Below are 21,825 nucleotides of genomic sequence, written 5' to 3'. Positions count from 1 at the left end.
TGAAGATCACAGGACACCTAATTTTATGTTACATTTGGCCAATGGCCTCATCATGAGAGTGTCTAACAACGTTTGTTTAAATAGAATGTATGGTTTTCTATTGTTTTTAACAATACTTTTGCTATTGATGACTATTGTTAGTAGTATACATGTGATCTGACATCTAGGGAGAAATGAGAGAAAAGGAAGACAGAATGAGAGAAAGGGAAATAGAACATAGAGAAAGACACAAAGCGAAACGGAATAGTGAGAAAGAGAGGAGAGAGAATGTGTGTTTTAAAAGTGTATGTTAGGGCAAGTAGGTCTGTAAGAGCGAGTGTACGCTAGGATATTTGTGTGTATGGGCAGGTGTATATGTGTGTCTCTTGACAGTCTGTTACTATTTCTGATTCGAGTCTTCCTAAAGGGCATAGAATGATATATTCTGACACAATCTTGGCTAGGGAAACTATTTAGTATCGTTGCCTGCCTGCTGGCCCGACACCGACATCTGTTTCTGCATTGGGTTCTGCTCCTCCGCCTTGCTGTTGGTGACGTCCACCTTCCTGTGTCCCACGCCTGTTCCCGGTCTGGCTTCCGCACGCTACAGAGACGGCCTCGCAAACAAAATGACTGCAAGTAACGTCTTGAACAGCGTGACATCGCTCCGTTTGAATTTTTGCGCCAACTTGACACCTTTTTTCCTTCCCTGTCCTATACAAGCCTCAGATGCTCAGGATACATGTGCTAGTCATGGTGTATCCAGTCCTAGTGCATAATTACTATTTGTTCCTGTGTTTGACCCGGCTTGATCGCTACTATCTTGTTTTCTGGCTCCCTGACCTCGGTTCTGATATCTTGTCACCCTAAACTCCGTCTTACAGACTTCGGCTCCGGCATATCGGTTATCGTGAACCTTGGCACTGATCTCGGAGGATCAAGAAAGTCCCATGTAGGGTGACCACATGTCCGGATTTTCCGGGACATTTCCACAATGGAACTATAAGTCCCGGGTCCCAGGCAGCCTCAGTCTGGGTCCCTCCGTCACACAAAGCTCAGTGTAAGCAGCAGCCAGCACCAGGTATGCGTGTTTGTGACTGCGTTTGTCTGTTTGTGTGACACAACCTGTCCATAAACACACATACAGGCTGCCTTTACATACACCTGACCATTAACACGCATATACTCACTGCCCTTACACACGACTGCCTCTGTCTCTGTGCATTATCTGCCTTGTTTTGATCCCCATGTATTTGTGAGATTTAACATTTATGGTTTACTTTGCTGGTAATGCTTTTGACTTGAAAAATTGAAGACTCCAGAAATACTATCATTACAAAATACTGTTAGTCCGACAGGAAAAGGTATTACAAGATACTGCAACATTCTGTTATATTGGATCTACATTACTGGATTAATACTAACTACATTATGTAAACATAGAAATGTATATATATATATATATATATATATATATATACACACACACACACATACATACATACATACAGTCTCTAAATCAGCGCACTCACATCAAATAGGTAATAAACTCTGTAGTCCTTGTTACAGCTACTTAAAAACACCTTTCTAAGATGACAAAATTGGAGTTTTAGTCACATCATATGGCCATATTATGCTAAGCCCACCACTACGCCAAAGTACTCCAACGTAGGTGCGTCCTAACCTAAATACTGCTGCTTATATGGAGCTAAATCTTTGCAAGTACATTGCTTACCAGGAGCCAAAACACCTTTCTAAACACAGACACTCCTGCAATTGGGTTTCCAAGGACCTCAGTAATGGAGCACCTGTGGTGGGGAGGGGCGCTGAACCAAAAGCCTGGTCAGAGCTTCAAATACAAAAGGGAGGCACTCACCTGAATCTTTGCGAGTAATGTACTTTGCTGATTTGGAGATTGTGTATGGCTTTGGTCTTCAACAGCACCCCCTTATTATTAATGCTAATTCAGGCGAGTGCTTCCCTTTTGTATTTGTTTATGTGATATATATATATATATATATATATATATATACACACACATTTATATCTCTTACTCTTTGACTGTCTCTCTTTCTCTAAAGATATTATTAATGCTTGTTAGCTGAATCTAGCACGTTTGTATGCAAGGTAGGAACCAACGATTTAACGCCGAGTTTCCGGGGATCCAGGTTTCTGCGGTACCGGCCACGAATGTCAATAGCAATGAGGTTATTGCGGGCGGTGTGCGTGAGTGTGACCCGGGTGAGTGTGTACAGTATTGTATTGCATTAATTGCACTTTGTCAGCCTACTGCTTGGTAAATAATGTGGCTTCCCGTGCGTTGCTGAAAAGCGCTGCAGAGTATTGCACACTGCCTGGGAACAGCAGAAGCCTGCAGGACTCGCCGTTTGTCAGCCCGCGGTGTATATTCACATCTAGGCCAGATCATTACAGAGGGTTTGCATGTTTCTCCTATTAGAGATACTTTGTATCTATTAGGCGCAAATTGTTGAATATTTGTGTTGTATAACAATGCATTGTACCCCTTATGTACCAAGTAAACGTAGAGCACCACATAGAAATCGTTGTATGTATTGCAGTCTGATGATACGCTGAAATTAAGTTTCAAATACCTTTTTCCAGGCCTGTAGCACAAAGCAGAATGTCCCTGTGATTGCAGCAAAGCATCCCTATCAAGTAGATGTAAAGGCAGGGAAAGTATACCCGTGGTGCAGCTGTGGCCACAGCAAGAAGCAGGTGAGTTTAATTGCTTGTATTTAACATTTAAATCCAATTAAGTTTATTTTTATAAAGCAGGAGATAATGAACCAGAATCTAGTAGGCAGCGATGTGTAAGAAACACCAGTATATGCTGTATATGCCGCTTGTACGGCTCCAGCCGGATCTTAAAATCACAGCAGCTTAAAATGATCTGCTGGCGACTAGTCCATCAGGTCCCCGGTTAAAGCGAGTTTAGCCCCCCATCTGCATACTCATTACTCGCGTACATGTTTGCAACACTAAGCACTGGCTGTAACCCTGTCATTGCCACTCGGTAGGGGTGTTACATGATACTTGACAGGTGGAATGGAAAGCTATCTAACGTGTGGAACAATAGATGAATGATCGTGACAGTAGAAAATTTTGACCCATCTAGTCTGCCCTTTTTAAATCGGTTGTTACGCGCACGTCACGTTTTCTCTAATTCCCTTACTACGTTTGTCTGGACTGCTTCCAGTGGAAGTCGGTTCCAAGTATCTCCTACCCTTTCTGAAAAGCAGAAATCCTCTGGTGCTCAGTAACCAAAATGCAGCAATGTTAAATACATTTTCCCCTCGTTCACACTTTTTGTTTTTTTATTCTATCCCCTTTCAGCCTTTCTGTGACGGTTCCCACCGGAAGGCAGCCCCCGGCCTGTCACCATTGCGTTTCACCCCCACTGAAGACAAGGCAGTTTGGCTTTGTGGCTGCAAACAGACAAAAACAGCTCCGTACTGCGATGGAACCCACAAAGAGAGCCATGTGCAGAACTCGATGCCGTGCAACTAACTTACTCTATGATAAAAGTTCTTACGTGCCAAAGGTTTGCATGTCCTTCAGCCGTCTGGCAATGAGAATGTCGGTGTAGCAGTAATGTGAGATCTGTGGTAACACGATTTGGGGATGAGTGATGGTAGCTGTGTAATTATTACTTTATTGTTTCAATGCTGTAAAGTGTGTGAGATTCTTGGGGATTTAGTAAAGATTATTCTAAATGCTGCTTTCGTGTCTAATGTGAAGTAAACAAGGGACAGTAACCATTGCCAGGAAATTGAAGGTTGATGTAGGTAAAATTACCTGTGCTGTAGGAGGAACCTGGCCGAGTCGCTCGTTTTCAGGATGCCTGTGAGCTCTGTTTTCTATGCCCCACGTTCCATTGAACTTGCCAAACTGTAAGAATATACAGTTTTATATTAACGAGCAGTTAGTATGTCACTACAGTTTGGAACGCTGACAGACTGAAGGACCAATTTCTGACAGGCAAACCTATTTTCATGTGCTGGATTTGTGACTTTACTGTCCTTTAAAGGGCTTCACATGGACACAACTGAACTGGTTTTACTCTGATTGTATATTTTAGTACACATTAACTATACAGCCCAGTAATTTGTACACTTACTGTAAATCAAAATATTCCAAAAAGTACAATAAACGAGAAAATATGCATTCTTGATAAGGTAAATCATGTTAAGCGCCACCCAAGGTTGTCTGTATGTGTGCGTGTTCATTATATTCATATGCGAACGTCTAGTTCAATGGGGCATCTATAATATGATGCAAAGTTATGTTTCTTTAGAAGTGTTCTTTTGCACGTGTTTGTGTGCCTAATTATGCTTCATTGCATGTATGTCTCTGTTGTATATCAGCTGTAGTTTTAATATACACTCACTGGCCGTTTTATTAGATACACTCTGCTAGTGCCGGGTTGAACACCCTTTTGCCTTCACAACTGCCTTCGTGGCAGACTTTCTGCAAGGTGCTGGAAACATTACTCAGAGAGTTTGCTCCTTTGTTATTCACAACAACCTGAGCTGCTTTCCTTAAACTGATTGTTCCAGGATACACAGCCATGGCTCCAAGCCTACATGCCGTCTTCTTATGCGTGTAGTTCTTGTATCATATAACGGACCAGTTACATTACATATGAACACACTTTATATTAAAACATTTGGAGATAATTTTAAGAAGTATGAAACATTGCTCATGCCAAAACATAACACTCTGCATGACTTTATTGATATACACAAGAATAGACAATCCACAACCCTAGAATCCCACCCACACTAGATACACAAGTTTTTATAGGGGGGAGTTTAAAGGGTCATGATTAAGATAGGAACCCCCGTTGTGCCATATATGGAAGGTGAACAGATTTCCTTGTTTATGCATAGTCCTCTTGGAGGGAGTTGGGGTATTTTTCTAGAGAACGTCAACCAACATTATGTGCTATTAATTTTAGGAAAGGGGAAATCCTACTTCCAAAACAAATATATACCATAGTAGGTGCTCATAAGGGCCTCACTCTTGCCATAGGTAGAAATGCCGCAAACTCAGGTGCTACGTTATGGTAGAGCTACCGCTAGTATCAAGTTAGTCATGCCCAAATCTGGTCAATGACTTGGGTAGTTTTTCCAAAACCCCTATTCCTCAACAAAATTTTGTTATGTTTCCCTTTTGAAAATATTTCATTCAAAAGGAAGCTGTGATCACTCTACATGAAAGTTCCCAATCACGTCCTCCTATTCACAAATTTAACAGTCCTGGAAAATGGACTACATGGGAGATCGCCACCATCTGTAATAAGGGGGCAGGTTTACTGGCTCTTAATGATGCAGAGTATTCAGCCGTCCTCTTCACTCGGCATACAAAAACAAAAAACTGGAACGAGACATGAGACTAAAATAGAGGTTTGACAAACATGGGAGTGCCTGCATTCCTATTCAGAATGCCCTGCTTCTCCCAACTTTCTTATAAATTACAATCAAAAATTACAAAAAAGGGGTTTAGGGCAGGAGATGGGATTAAATTACTCTTGTTTTGTCCATAGAAAATAAGAACGTCCTTCTGTATATATACATATGTATAAAAGGCAGCAACAAGAAAGGGGCTTCAGGTGAGAGGGGGTCCCGGAACACCATTGAGTGCTAGTTTGCGTCCTCGTCCTGCTGAATGCCCGTTGTGCAGGGCAGACAAAGGAGGTATCTCAGTAGTGGGGTTTGGCGACCCCTGGCAAGGGGTTGCAGGGCTGGGTAAGGAGGATGAGGTGGAAGGAACAGGAGCTGGACTACTAGCCTTGTCACTAGCAGATTCTCCCTCCGACGTGGTTCCGCGGTTAAGCTCTTGAGGGTTCCTTGGACGGCTAAACCGCAACCTCTTGCACGTTGGCTGCACTCGATACTTAAGGGGTAGAGGACCCGTCTACAAAAGAATTAAAATGAGAAACATCTAAATGCAGAATGTTATTAATACAGCTGCAAGAAGAGAACATAACATATATAAGGGTGTAACAAAAAAGGCTACGGGTGTGTATCTTGCTTGTTATTGTTATTCTACTATCTGTATACATCCATGCTGATAATCTGATATCAACTCCGCGGACAAAGTAAAACTAATCCTGCCACTGATTTACAAATTCAAGCAGCGACAAACAATGATGGATCCTGGTGGAAAAAAGATTTTGCAAGCAGCTGCTTTCCACTGTCAGGAAAGTGTTTAATTACCCCCCCCCCCCCCCCATTTCAGAAGAGTACTTAAATATGCCCCTATAGGGGTGTCACATTCGACTGTCCCTTTAAATACAGATGTGCACATGGTACATTAATGTAACCATCTACCTCATGTCAGCAGCAGCAATGCTCCATTATATTTTGTGATATATATATATATATATCTCAGCGATTCATTTTCATCTTGTTCCCGGACATGCTGAGAAGCAGCACAATGCGCTCCTGGGACAGACCGATGCTTCATTTTCGCAATGGTTAACCTTATTTAGTTAAAACAACCCATTAGCAGTACTTACCCTCCCCCAGGGGTAGATATATGCAATGTCCATAAGCGTGTAATAATCTTTTAGTGGCTCCTCCTCGTAGAGAATCTCCACCTGCAGAAAGCAAAGCGTAAGCCAAATACATTCATCGCATGGTTAGATTATGTCAGATATGAAGTGACAAGGCAGATCTTTTTCACTGTAAATCATGGCTTTGTAGTGCACGTGTGTCCCTTCCCTTTTGTTGATAACCTCTACATAAACCTTTAGACTTAACATGAGGCAAACATACTGAAAACAAAGCCTGGTGGAGGTGAGCAAAACGTTGTGTGCTGGTTGTGTTCCCTCAAACAGGAAGTAGCTGTTTCATCTCAATGACTTCACATTGCTGCACCCAGTATACCCACAGCATTTTCCAGAGAGATCACATCAATGACACTCATTAGGTCGTGTGCACCAGAGAACTTCGGTACAGTTCTGACATGCTTGTTGCACAGACATACATGATAATATGTTGAACCCATTCATATAGCTGGTTGCAGAATACACAGGGTCCTGGATAATACCTTGTACTTGCTAGGGACATCCATCTTGTTTCGTAGGAATTTGGCAAGGTGAGTAATGGTCATAGCAGCTGGACAGCGCAGGAAACGCAGACTGTTCCTCTACAAAATAGGTGAAGACACGTATCTGGAGTCACACATTGGCATCGGAGGACATGCGGGCACACATCTTTCAGTGATTCTTAGGAAACTTGAAATGAAAGGTTTGGTTTGTTTGGTAAAATCAACTGATGTTCTCACCTTCTCCAAGTCCTCGCTGTCCATTGAATCCAGAGTGTCGTCCCTGTAAGTAAAATGTTTATGTTAATCTGTAATTATAGCAAACAACAAAACTGAATAATGGAAATGAAGATGCTTCAGAGAACAAGAGGGAAAGGGAGGGAGAAAGCAATGATCATACAGAAAAGGGATGGGTTTTGTGTATATATATATATATATATATATATATAAAAATAGTTTTATTGGGTGTCATACCTGGCATCCTCTGAAAACTGAATTGAGAGACTGATATTTTCCTCCTCTTGCATGGCTCCCTCCTCGCATTCTGTGGTCTTCTCTCCCTGTTCCGTGGCAGAGCTATCAATAGCTGTAAAATAATCCAAACCTTGAGGCTTACGAGTGGGCCAAGTGAGGTTTTGACTATTTTGAATGTTGTAAAAAAAGCAAGTATAATACTCAAGTGTTACACATTGGGGTCAGTTCACGAAAGGCAGAGTTGTCAGGACCGCTTAGTTTTAACTCCTTACCTCACTGTTCGTTATTTTGTATATTTTTTCTTTAAAAATAAATTTTTCTTTAAAATAGCACCAAACTTTAAGGCTGCGGCCTATAATCCAGCCAATACAGTATAATTTAATAGGTGCATTATACAGGGCCAACCAAGATTGTCTTGCAGCAGCAGCTAATTGGGGTTAGACCTTCATAAGCCAAGGAGTCAAAAGCTCAACTCTCCCATAAACTGTCCTGACATCTTTCCCTTTATTGAATAAACCCCATAGGTTAACCACTTTCCATATTTATTTTTTGTTGAACTATCTATAATTGAAAAATGAAATGTCTGACCCAAAATTTCAAGTCCACATGGGAGTTTCCTTGATAAACATCAAAAGACAAAACATTCTTTGATTATTTGATTATGAAGGGACAGTCCTGGAGAGGCTAAACTGACCCTGCATAAGATGTAGCGCTTCTCATTAACTGAGGACAGCTAATGTGGTTCTATTATGGTTCTCTTTTATTAATATAGCGCCAACAACCGATACATTAGGTAGAGAGAGCACTCACCCTCTTTACGGTTATAGGAGGCATAGAAATCTCGCCGTCTTTTCATCTCATCTACAGTGGAGAAAAAATAAAATACTTGTTATTCCAAAATAGCAGTGGATAATTGGAACAGACCGAGACAGTAGCTGTAGTACTATGACAAACGGTAAACGAATTCAAGAAAGCTAAAGATAAAACAATTAGTAAGAAAAAGTGATTGAAAAGGTGACAGTAGATGGAACAATTGGTTCTTTTCTGTCATCGCTAACTATGTATCTAAGAAACAAATAAGTATCTTTATTTTGGCAGTTTGGCCTATAAATTCTCCTTTTCATTACACAATCTAGTGCCCCTATATCGATGCGCATGTCCACAATCATGTGCTTCCTAGTACTGAGAAGACAGAGACATTGGTGTGGGGGTCAGAGAACAAGATTGGGGGGGGGGGACATTTATCACCACACAACCTCTTGCAGGGATTATAAACCAGTTATCTTTCTCTCACGCAGTCATCACCAAGCATTACTCTACTCGAAAACAAAGAAAATCAACCCTTCTCCAAATAAATAAATAAATAAACCAGATCAGTCTGAACACAGATGCTCCTATCCTGCATGAAATCATAGTAGATAATGAACAATATATATATATATATACACACACACACACACAATACCTGGATGACAAGCTATACAGAATATACTTACAGACATGAATCTAGAGCACATGCAGGTATATGATATATATTCGACTTTTTGTGCTCACCTCTAAAGAGTCCTGGAACAAGTTTATATACAATATCCTGCAGTGTTTTGTCTGACCTAGAGAGAAAAACAAGGTGTGTGTGATACAAAGCGGCATTACACTTGAGGTCTTACAATATAATTGAAAAAAAAGAAAAAAAAGAAAACATGTACAAAGGATAAAAAGCAAAAAAAGGGCCTGTTAAAATGTCAAAGGAAATGTTTGCAGAATACTATACATACATATAGTGTGGAGCCCTTCCATGGTGTGTTCTTTATAAATATATCACTTACTCCTTATCATCAAAATACCCCTAACGGCCATTTTTTTCTTTTACTTAACTTTGCTGCGTTTTATTTTAAAAATATGCTATATCTAAGATATGGGGTTCTCACCTGATGCTCAGGAGCGGACGTCCTTTGTGGACCTGGGAGTCACACATTGGGCAAAATTTGTGAGCTTCCAGATACCGCAGAATACAAGTTTTACAGACTGTAGAAAGAGAGGGGAAATGGTAAAGAAGGCTTGATGGAAAAGTACCTTATATTAGACCAGGGCTCGGCACACCCCGGGTGGCAGGTCACCGCGGCGGCTAGAAGCCACTTCCTGGTGCCCAGGATTTTGCAGGACAAGGGGGTAAAAACTGTCCAGGGCTGACACCCTCAATCCAGCTGCCTACACGGCACGTGATCCCGCTAGGTGTCACACAGCACCCGTGCAGGAAAGCATAGGGTGCCAGATTCACAATGGCAGAAGATAGGCAGCAGCGTGGAAGTTATCCACAAGGTGATAAGGAGAATAGTGTATGCGAGTGTATACTGCTGCGTCAGAGTCAGTGTGTATGTGTGTAAATGTATAGTGCTAGAGTCAGTGTGTGTACGTGTGTTAATGTATGGTGCCAGTCAGTATGTCTACTGTATTGTAGGGCCAGATTCAGTACGCATGTGTGCATAGTGTTAGAGTATGTATTTTTGTATAGGTATAGTGTTAGCCGGTGTGTGTATGTTGTTGCATTCTGCATGCGTGTGTATAAGAGGGTGGTGTTAGCGTGTGTGGTGTTGCTAAAGTCATACTGTAATATACACAAGTTTGTATGTCAGCATATAGAGCGTATCAGTGTATGTTCTTAAAACGATTGTAGAATGTTAGCGTGTGTTACTGTAAGGTGTTAACCCGGTTCCTGTAGAGGGGGAAGAAATCGAGGACTGAATACCCAGGAAGTTTCCAGGTATGGCAATTGCACTGGAGTGAGCGATTAGTAGGGCCCGGGTATTGTTTTTAACGATGACTAGAACTACGTAACATACGACGACATATTCTGCATGGTAAATAGCACTTACATGAATGCAGGCACTCTACAATCGTGGCTGCATCTATGAAGTATCCTCCACATAACGCACACATCAGGTGCGGGTTGAGCTCCGTAATCTTAATCCGCATAGTCCGATGCATGACTGAGCCGGGGGAGGGGGAAGTGGAGGGACTCTGCAACGACAGAAGAACAGGACTGATATAGAGAGAAAAAATATATAGAAAAGTCACAAATACCTGTTTCCCCCTCAACCACTGACTAGATTGTAAGCTCATGAGAGCAGGGCCCTCTCTTTCTTATTGTGTGTGACTCCACGGGTTGTAACAGTGCTAAGGAATCTGCTGGCGCTTTATCAATAAATGTAATGTGATGTAAATACAAATTAGATTTAATAAACTAACAAGAATTAACATTAAATCTATTATATTACTCCTTGATGTTGACATAATAGAGGATGCTCCTAAAGTACACATGGTTTTAGAACATAAAGCAGAAAAAGCTTAAGAAGCTTCTTCTGTTGCCATGGCAACAAACATATCTGTAGTCTGCTTTCTCGTAAGCGGTCACACAAAAAATAAAAATGAATGGTGCAAAATCTAGCACGATCACTGAATTATTTCTGGCCGGGGTTTGGGCGTCTGATACCGTATTTAGTAGCAATCGTGTTTCTGTAAAGCAATCCCACAGAACAGCGTGTAGTGTATAGAGCTGCAGAGAGAGCTCGCCGTACTAATACGAGTAACAGCCTTGTTTATAATAAACCGATACATCAAACTTATTAGAACATAAACAATATTATTTAATATCAGTCATTGTGTAAACTGCTACTGTGCCGTTAGTAAACGCAGTAAGTCCTGCCGGTGTGAGCGCCTCCTCTTCATTAGTAACAAAGAGAAATAAAATAGATGAAAAACATTGTTACACATTCGCCAACAATTGGCGGCTATCTCCATGTAATCGTCAGAATGATTTTACAGCAAAGTACCCAAAGCTAAAACAGGCATATGTACAGAGCTGAAGTGATTCATCCACACAGATCTACTGAAAATAACTAAAATGAACGATCAAAAAGTTCTGAACTGGTTTGTCCAACGCTGGTCTAACCGAACGTTCAATCCACTAAATCAAGTCAAGCCGTATAACATAATTAAAGAAAGTCTTGCTACATGCAGACAGAGAGGATGGTTAAAAAGTGAATTCCCATCAGTCTGCTCTTGGCACAGACAGAGGGAGAGCGGTTCGTTCCACAGGTTTGGGATGTGAAAACCACAATCGGGTTAGCGGTAGAAAAAACCACCGAGAAAATCAGGCAGATCCTCCCTTGAGATCGTGGAAGAAATAAGAGTCTGAATAGGAAGGGCCACAGAGCGTCCGGGAGCCGTACCCACATCAGATGCTAAAGTAAAGAAAAGCAAACACATTCACACACATCGATTATCGAATGAAGGAAATGGGGCTACCATAATGGGCATTCATTTACTTCTGCTCCATAAATATTGTGGCACAATTTTGGTTACGTTCTCCCGCAATAACACTAACAGAGTATCACAGGGAGCGACGGCAGCCCCAAACGTCATGAAGTTACTTGCCAACGTATAGCAAACTGCGTATCTGCTCAATTTCCATCATCTTTAGGGAAAATAAACTGGCTATTCGATAATATTACTAAAAACCTTTTTACTTACACCTGGAAAATGAGTGACCGATATAAACAAGCGTTATTATATACAGTTATATATGTATTATGTATTAAGGATACATTAGTAACTGTATATAATATAATACCGTTTATTTCACAGAGCGGCATTTTTGAACAAACATTTTATATTAATCACCTCCCGGTTTATATAAAATATTATGCCAGAGTCAAAAAGGAGGCATCACAGGAGTTGAAGCTCCACACCGAAAGAGAGAGACCCAACGCCAATTTATAGTTGCTGGGCTAAACGAATGTTCAATGCACTAAATCAAGACATATAAACATACCGTATTTGCTCGAATTATGAGACAAGGTTTTCCCCCCCAGAGCAAATGTTTTGAAAAATACCCCTCGTCTTATAATCAAGGTCGTCTACTAATCAGACCTCAAATAGAGGTCTGACTATGAGACTGAGATCCAGATCCCCCGCAGCGCTGCAGGGGACATGGATCCTCCTGTCTGGTAACCTTAGCAGCGGAGGTTGTCTACGCGCATCGCGCATATCTTCCCCGACTGCCACAGAGGACAATTAATATTTAGCGCAGGGTTCTGAAGCTAGCCCTCACAACCCATGAAACCTGGCTTTTTGGCAAAATATAAGTATGGCTGTACAATAGGTCTTTCCTAGCAGCACCTCAACTTCGTTTAATTCCAGAGAAGCCTCTGTTGTATATCACGTATATGAAGTTTGATAGCCCCTGGTAGCGAAGGTAGCGAGTACACATTGTATCGCGGGATCCTCACCGTTATTTCAGGGGAATGGGAGCCACGCGTTTCCAGGACAGCTTTTTCATCTATGTACGTTGTCTGGTCCAAAGTATGGAATGTATACATTTAGGCACATCCCGCGTTCTTTTGTATTTTATTCAAACCCAGGTGTCTTCACGGCCTTTTTGCCCAATCTCCAAGAACAACAACATTAGGCGACAGGTCCTTATATCCCCCTTAAGCAAAGACTGGGTGACCTTACTAAATAAATGGCGCACCACGGGGTCCGACAGATCCAAAGAGCCGGGTAGTCGCTGCCCACAGACTCTCAGATCTGCCCTCCTTTTTGTATCATTTTAGATCTCGATGGCTGTAACTCTGTCTCCTAAAAACATCAAGCCGGCTACACAAGTTTATCTAGATGGGCAGACTGCATCCCACGCGATAACCCACGGGGACCGCATCCACCCTAATTGTAAGATGGCACACGGGACCCTCGCCGCCAGCCACATCTGTATACACGCTGTATATTTATAACACATAATTATGGGGGTCGATACAGTGAAATCAGTTCGTAAGGATAGATTGTTACTCCTGTACATGTAACAGAGCGGCACGCTGCGCACATTCACCGGCGTATAAAAAAAAAAAAAAAAGACCCCAGCGTTTGGAACTGTTTCCCTTTATACCGAACTATGTTCATATATTCCCCCCCCCCCCTATATGCACGGGTTACTTTCCTTTTAGGGGTCCCCTCTATTACTTGTTCTGTAACAAGTCAAGCAGAAAATCAGACGTCTGATAAATTCCCACGAGAATAGGAGGAATTGGGGGGGGGGTTTGGGCTTCAACTGTTTGTGATTAAAGCCTTAATGCTCTCCAGCACCGCAGAGGTTAAACTGCAGGAGAGTCCTTCCTATTTCAAAGCACCCTATGTGGTTTAACCTCTTGTAATCTGGATCCTAATCGAGGTTCAATATCCTCTATGACAAACCATCAAAGACAATATAGGTCGGCAAACACCGGAGGTAATAAAAAAAAATCTCAGCACAAATATTCACTTCTCGATAAATCAAAACCGGGACTAACATTTTTGATTTGTTTTCGCAGAAGGTCTATCGAGTTCAACAACAACTTTTGGCCTTTTATATCGACAAATGATTTATCAAAATATACTATGTATCGGTCCCGGTGGATACATCGATAACAAACGCTTAATATTTACATTTACAGAGGATACGGACTTTACTATGGGGGGGGTGTCACTGATTAAACTATATAAACAGGGGGTGTATAGATTACTGCGGTTTATGTAACCGGCAAATAAACGTAGAATCTTTAGACTAATCAAACTAAAACTGTATATAAGTAGAATTTATGAAGCTGGTGTTGAAATGGAGTCGTTTAATATTAAATAATAAAATACACTAAAATGCAAAAACGAACAAGTGAAAATACATATTTGCTCTGGTAATATGTAACATATATGCACATGTTAAAAACGTATTACTGCTTTGTAAAATAGAATAAAAATACATAAAGTCAACCAAAACAAGGATTAGGACGATAATAAACGATACATTTTATACTCACATATACGAACAGTCAATCGGATCACATATCGGGCACACTGTACGGAATTGCAATTTAATGTTATTTCACCAGCAAGCGAGCAATGGGCTGTAATATATACATATATTGAATCTATATGTGCATTTACATTTCACACAGTAGGGTGCATTCTATGAGTACACACCATATAAATAAAGTGCTAGCAATTGCCCCCTTCTGAAAATGAAGTAGGGGGGGGGGCACAGGCTATTTTGACAGATGTCACCATCCCTGCCACACTTGCCATGTCTGGCACCCTGTGCTGATAGAGGGGTTAACAGTCTGACATATGGCACCCCACACACAAACACTTCCCGAGAAGCAGGCCCCACGCAGGACAAGGGAGGACATGGCTGGCAGAAAGAAAATGGGGGGTCGCAGCTTCCCTCAATGGTGGGAGGTCTTAAGCACAGCACTGTGTGGGGGAGGGGTGGCCAAGGAGCACCCCAAATATAGATCTTTCAATATATTACCCCTCCCCCATCCAGCACAACAACCCTGACAAGGCTGGCACAGAGACCCCGTATCCCGGGACCCCCGGGGCACTTACCGAGTGATGCCGGGTCCTGCTTTCTCCGCGCTCCGTCTGTCTCCAGTTATTACTCCGAGCGGTTCTGTCTCCACATCTCTTTCCCCCTCCTCGCCTCCCTCCCTGGCTGGCTCACCCACCCCCCACGTCTCTGTCACCCCCTCCTTTTGTCTCTCTCGCTCCTTCTCTAATTTTTGCTTTTTTTTTTTTTCTTTCTATCGCAAAATGGCTTTTTTTTTTTTTGCAGACAAGAAACAAACCACGCCCCCGGTCATGTGACCACCTCCCTGTGGATGGCTGATGATGGCGGGGGATGGAAAACAGAAGATGTGGAGGGAGAGGACAAAGACTGAGACACTGCCAGACTGTGCGTCTGCCTTATATCACACACACTGAATCAATACAATAAAGATACAGGGGGCGTCAGATACAGACCCCCGACTGCAATGAAATCACATGGGTTTCCCAGCATGCGTCTGGGAGGGGGCTGTGTTTGTAAAATAAGTGTACTTGGCACACACACGTATACTATCTTTACATACCGCTACAGTACATACACAGTCACTTATACACGCAAATGCCCGTGTGTGTCCGTCGCTGCCCCTAGTTATCGTAACACACGTGTGACACGGGTGAACATGCGGGGATTGTACGTGTGAACTGTGGCCCAAAATGGAGCGATCTGCATGGGGCGGACATACCCAGAACATGCGGGTCAAAACAGACAAAGGGAAACCCAAAGTACAGAAATAAGGCCTTTCCGTGTAGGATTTGCATGCTAAAAAGCTGCGTCGCTGTAGCTTCCAACTCTATGTTTAGAACATATCTGTATCTTTCCACGGCGTGAAAACCCACCAGTCACCACTCGGCTAGTCAGAGGACATTCAAATAAACCCCCTTTTCTGAGAGCCGTGCCAAGGGGTGTCTGTCTGCAGGGGTCCGTGCTCCTGCAGCATGCGTCCAGGGCGCCAAGACATGACATACCTATACAGCACACAGGGCAAACTATTCCGTTTGGTCACAATGCTCATTGCAGGGCCACGTGCGGGGCGCTCAAAGTTTTGGTCATTTAGCAAGTTCTTGTTTTGTTTTTTTAAATGGCAATGGGCGGTCCCTAAACCCATTGAAAACGATGCATTTTGAGCCGGTACGGGCTTTGTCATTAAGGGGTTAAAACTAAGTATAACTTTGGTTTTTAAATCAGTGGAATAAAAGATGGTTTAAAAGCGAGCTACTCCGTCCAGAGGCGAATTTCCACGGCAAACGGCGACAGAACAGCCAGATCCATACAAGGCGCAGACAGGACGTTAACGTGGCTCTTACTACTTAAAGTAATATTTGCGGGCATCGATATATATATCTGCCTTCATGCGCGAGCCGTGGGAATGAACCCACACAAGCAACTAACAACCATAGCCAGACAGAAACGGTATGTAATCTTACATAGTAACAGAAATACAGCGCTACGGAATTTGATGGCACTATATAAAACAATAAATAATAATATTAAAATACTAATATATGTCTACACCTATAACCGGGAAGGCCTTCTTACTCATGTAAGGCGGACGTCGGCGATCGCACTCGTTGAAGTAATCATTCAGCGTAATCTCTTTTTTAGGTCAGAAGGAAGAGAGGCGGCATTCAAAACCTACAAGGAATACAAGTAACCGGGTCGCCGGAAATGGAAAAAAATGAAGAAACTGCATCAGACGAAAGTAGGGCAAATAAAAAAGTAAAGAGGACGCTTTGTCATAATATCTGCATAAATTGTGAAGCGTAAAACAGTATTTACAGATAAGAAAGCCACATTGTTTCTATGCTTCATTCCATAGCCACCCTACTTGTCAGAGGATCTGCACAATTATTCCTCCCCATCAAATGGTATACTAATTTGGTCTCGCATGACTATACCCTTATTAGTCTCTGGGTTGGAAGGTTACGAGCCGGACCCCTCTTACCCTAACGTATCGGTTCGTATTAGTCTGTCTAGTTTCCTCGGACCCTTTGACTGTATGGACTGTAAGGGTTAACCGAGGCGTTCAGAAACATGTACTGTGACCAAGGCTTTAATGACATCACTCGGTACACATTATGGCGCCATCATATTCTGTGAGGACGTACAACAGGCAAGCCGTACAAATAGTGCGTCGTAAAACAGTTTGGACAGAGTAACAAATGGCAGCCATGTAACATGTATAGAGAAATACATGGATATCAAAAGGTTAAAACAAAACTAATTTTTGTTGCTGCAATGGCAACAAAACTACAGCCTATCAATCTCCTCTCAACAGAGATGTCATTCAAAACTGGCCATTGTTATTGAAATATAAATGCGGCAAACCGCGTAAAAGGCGCGTTGAGGCCTAATTTATGTGTGTGTTTTTTTTTCCAGGGGTCACTGACAGGAATCCCTGAGGGGAAATCCGGCCATTTCATTTTGGGCCACAGCGTTTACCCAGCGGATATCTGTTAGCCAACAGGGCTGGGAAGCTGCCCCTCCATGTACGTCGCAGTGAAGCTGCTCGTTCAGCTGGGCTCGGTGATAGCGTCACGGACACTGATATTACCACAAATATAGATAATTAGCAGCTTTACCGCTCGCTCAATAGCCTTCCGGGGGCTTTTTTTCAACTCGGGTGCTCCAAAATCCCATCATGCATCAGTGTTCGTTCTGGTCATCCTGTATCCCAGCATACACTGCGAGAGCGTATGACTGAGCTTTTTCACGCTCGCCGCCTCTCTTCCGGCCAAAGCACCAATAAGCGGTGATTGACAGGAGGCGGACGCAATGAACGCTAACTGTACGTCTTAGCGCCTCCAATCCGTGCGGCGTAGGCGGGCTCCTGAGTTAACACCGGTTTAGGGTTTCGTTTTCGTATACAACGGAGGGAAAGGACCGGCGGCATCATGGTGAGACCCGACAGGACACCGTAGTATGAAGCGTACAGCTCGTACCCCATGCGGGGCCTTTGGAGCGGTAGAGTAGAGTTAGTGCGGGCGGTTGAGTCTGGGGCTGTTAGGATGCGGGTGGGGATGGGAAAGAGAGGCTCTGAACGCATCAGTCTGTACAGAAGGGGCTTCTAGGGCGGTTTGTGGTCTGTAATGAGGGCAGGCCGTGTACCCGGACTTTGAGAAGGGTGGGCCGACTGGGTGCTGGGCTGGTATGGCGGTGGGCTGACTGGGTGCTGGTATGGCAGTGCCCGGGCTGGTATGGCGGTGGGCCGACTGGGTGCCCGGGCTGGTATGGCGGTGGGCCGACATGGCGTGAGCTGTCATAGTCTGGCAGGCTGAACCCAACAGATCACCTCTCGGTTTGAGGGATTTATCAAAGAATATTGAAAAGTTAACGGTTGTATTATCGCGGAGCTCGTCCGCCTGTCCTGTCCCCGTGGCAGCTGTCAGAACTGATCTGAGCTAAGAAATCCTGTGCAGGGATGCCGATGGAGCCCATGCCGGTAACCAGAAACCCTGGCCTTGTGGATGAGATCCTCCATACTCCTGATAACTTGCACATTTTAATCCGTCCTGGTAGGTTTGGAGAATCCAGGAGTCTCCAGTGAGCCAGAATGAGAAGTTTTGGTGAATTCAAATGGTTTTGAAAGTGATTTGGTTTTTTTAACGTAACGGGAGATTTTCCCTGTTGGCAGTCGGCTACTAGCAATTAAATCCCGGATATTCAAAATCTTCCTTAAATATGCGACACTGTTTTCTTTATGCGTAGAACACGCTATGATCTCCGTGCAGAATATTGTCCGGTATGATTTGTAGACAGAGTATTGTTTGATGTAACCTCAGTGTGTAGGATGCTCCTTGTTTAAATTGAAATGTTTGCCCTTTAAAGTAAACTTGCATGTAAAAATGTATATATTTGCATAGTGCTAGTAAACGTACAGATAAAAGAATGATTGGTTGAACCTTAATACGGTACTTTTTGAGAAATAGGAGCAGGGCTTAACAAAGGTCATTCATGGGCACAAATGTAACTTAACCTGATGCGATAGTTACAACAGAATTGCCTAAATATTATGTTTTTGCAATGTTTCCATACCATATTTTTCTCCCGTTTCAGTCTATTATGTCATATAACGGAGGGGCCGTCATGGCCATGAAAGGGAAAGACTGTGTGGCCATTGCTGCGGACCGTCGCTTCGGAGTCCAGGCTCAGATGGTGACTACGGATTTCCAGAAGATCTTCCCGATGGGAGATCGCTTGTACATCGGCTTGGCTGGCCTTGCAACGGATGTACAGACTGTGTGAGTGTGGTGCTAGCGGCAGAAAAATGCGTTACTTCCTATAGAGGAGAGTAACATAAGCCAGAATAGATCTATGCAATAGCCGCAGCTATTATACCAATGTAGTTAATGCTTTTATGTACACGTAAGACATGTATGAATTAATGCAAAATATATTCTCTTCCTCCAACATTAGGGCTCAGCGACTGAAGTTCAGACTGAATCTGTATGAACTCAAGGAAGGACGTCAAATTAAACCTGAAACATTTATGAGCATGGTGTCGAATTTACTGTATGAGAGAAGGTAAGCCGCAGCAATAGCAGAAGAAACGCAAAACGGCCATCATTGGAGCAAACCTGCTGATTTCTACTTAGAAGTAGAAAGAGGTTTTTTGTTTTTTACGTTTACTTCCTAGATTTACTCCAGGCTTTCCATCCCGATTTTGTTCTTGCACCTAGGTTTGGCCCATACTATATTGAACCTGTTATTGCTGGTCTGGATCCCAAGACGTTCAAGCCCTTTATTTGCTCCTTGGACCTGATCGGCTGTCCTATGACAACGGAAGATTTTGTGGTGAGCGGAACGTGCTCGGAGCAGATGTATGGAATGTGCGAATCTCTGTGGGAGCCAGACATGGTAAGCTAGGTATCCCTTTTACCCGTGTACTCCATCCACCTCCTGTGTATGTTACAGTCCTTTTAAGCCAACCTATTGTTACAATAAAGTAAAACTGGCGAGTCCATGGTCCAGGGTGATCCAGAAATGGGTTTCCCCCTGCACATCTGAAACTTGTATACCTTGGCTTACAGATCCAATGTATGCGGAGATACTATAATCCTCTGGACCCTCTTTACCCAATGTATGCAGATCTGTTAAATTGTCGGCACCATATCGCCTATTTTAAACATAGTTCAGTATCTATACTATCAGATTTGAATTGGGGGGGGGGACCATGATTAATTTGGTACAGTATACTAAAGTTCCGCAATCAGCAGCTACGGTGCACGGGGTGTTGTAGCGTAAGTGAAATGTACTTGCGAACTCAGTTTTTCTATCTTTTATACCAAAAGGAACCCGATGACTTGTTTGAAACCATCTCTCAGGCCATGCTGAACGCCATTGACAGGGATGCTGTGTCTGGAATGGGAGTGGTTGTACATGTGATGTAAGTGTTTCTGAAGACTTGTAAATGTGGCAGACACCTTTGTTTTAAGAATGAATATATAAAACATGTCAATTTTAATGTCTGGAACATCTTCATGATTGGTGGGAGAGTTCTTAAAGACTACCATACCTGCTGGATGTGTAACGTAGCTCTGGAGCTACAAGCCTCTGATGCTCGGTCAACCATATCCATTTTTATGACAATTTTATAACATCTACGACTTAATTATGTTCTTTTGTATTAATTATTTCAAATGCTGACTTGCTTGTTTCTTTACAGAGAGAAAGACAAAGTTACCACAAGGACACTGAAGGCACGAATGGATTAAATGCCATACCCACTGGATTCCCTGCGGTTGATCAGTTATGTTGTGTTTTGTTTTTTTATTAAAATAAGTATTCAATGATTGACTAACTGTATTTGTATTTATTCCATATAGTATAGAACAAAAAGACATGCAGAAAGTGTAGGTTTATGTAGGATGTAAACATTTTGGACTGGGGGGGGGGTGGAAAAAAAACTCCAGGAACAATAACCAAGAACACTCACTTTATTGACAAGTTTTACATTGATGAAGGGAAAAAAAACATTTGGCAAATTGCTTCTTATGGAAACATGAACCATTCCCTCACCTGTGCAACAAGACAGGACTGCTGCTTCAGAAGAGTTATCCCATCACACTAATTCTATTGCAAATGGACAAGCTGGGTGGGTGGTTTTTGTTTTTTTTTTGCTTGTTTTTTTTTAAATATATATTTAAAAAAAAAAAGTACAGGTTGGGAGGGACATAGTGTAACACCGGCATTCAGACAAACAAATATAAAAAAATTTAGACAACCATATATACCATGATTACCATTTCTTAAATATCTATACTTAAAGGAGTAAAATATGACCTATGGGAAGAGATTCAAACAAAATGAAGATGCAAAAAATCCCTTTTTCTTAAAAAAACAAAATCAAAATAAAATTGCATCTTGTTAATAAAACAATACTGTCAGAAACAATTAGCATTTGTAACAGAATGCTACGTTATATGTAAACAGGTTACAGAACACTTTATTAATCCAGGTATACATCTGGGAGACGGGATACTGCATCCGTATAGAGAAAATGTAGGAGTGAATGTATAGGTTCAGCCCAAGGCTGCCACAAGGGTCTGCAATGCAACAGGAGAAATATCACGCCTGGGGGTCTTATCTGCATTACTGAATTCTAATCTCTTCATTGCCAAAACCAGCTGGTGTGTACGAATTAGAGAAGGTTGAGGTTATTCACTAAAGGGAGCGTCTATTAAGGGCCAACACTTGCAAGTTTCTCAATTCAATGGGAATGGCGGGTTCTGCATAATTTAATCAGCAAGGAGACTTTGGAGGACTCTCGCTGGTTTGATTATATGGTGCGGACCGGCCAAGCCCATCCTGCAGCAGAAGCTCACCGGAGTTGGCCCTTCATAAAACACAACGAAGCAACAATAAACCTTGGTTGTTTATGTATAAAAAGTAGT

The 21,825-nt window shown here is 42.5% G+C and overlaps 3 protein-coding genes across 3 annotated transcripts; 2 read left to right on the top strand and 1 right to left on the bottom strand.

Moving 5' to 3' along the window:
* Positions 1-2,181: 2,181 nt before the first annotated feature.
* Positions 2,182-3,507, top strand: LOC149274499 (CDGSH iron-sulfur domain-containing protein 3, mitochondrial-like). The gene is made up of 3 exons (XM_089505431.1): positions 2,182-2,220; positions 2,602-2,715; positions 3,334-3,507. Exons 1-3 carry the CDS (start codon positions 2,182-2,184, stop codon positions 3,505-3,507), a joined length of 327 nt encoding a protein of 108 aa, XP_089361557.1.
* Positions 3,508-5,607: 2,100 nt separating this feature from the next.
* On the bottom strand, positions 5,608-10,509 carry LOC149274498 (polycomb group RING finger protein 2-like). Its single transcript, XM_089505420.1, has 9 exons — positions 10,398-10,509; positions 9,453-9,549; positions 9,079-9,134; positions 8,331-8,385; positions 7,525-7,626; positions 7,291-7,333; positions 7,054-7,152; positions 6,521-6,601; positions 5,608-5,916 (listed from the first exon to the last, which is right to left on the bottom strand). Exons 1-9 carry the CDS (start codon positions 10,507-10,509, stop codon positions 5,608-5,610), a joined length of 954 nt encoding a protein of 317 aa, XP_089361546.1.
* An 8,485-nt stretch (positions 10,510-18,994) lies between these two features.
* Positions 18,995-20,646, top strand: LOC149274497 (proteasome subunit beta type-3). The gene is made up of 5 exons (XM_089505418.1): positions 18,995-19,173; positions 19,349-19,456; positions 19,612-19,789; positions 20,224-20,318; positions 20,598-20,646. Exons 1-5 carry the CDS (start codon positions 18,995-18,997, stop codon positions 20,644-20,646), a joined length of 609 nt encoding a protein of 202 aa, XP_089361544.1.
* Positions 20,647-21,825: the final 1,179 nt, after the last annotated feature.

This window comes from Sceloporus occidentalis, unplaced genomic scaffold (genome assembly GCF_023333645.1).
Source record: "Sceloporus occidentalis isolate IW3139 unplaced genomic scaffold, rSceOcc1.0.p SCAF_328, whole genome shotgun sequence".
NCBI lineage: Eukaryota > Metazoa > Chordata > Lepidosauria > Squamata > Phrynosomatidae > Sceloporus > Sceloporus occidentalis.
The sequence above is the reverse complement of the archived record's forward strand: the minus strand, read 5'-3'. Positions and strand labels throughout refer to the sequence as shown.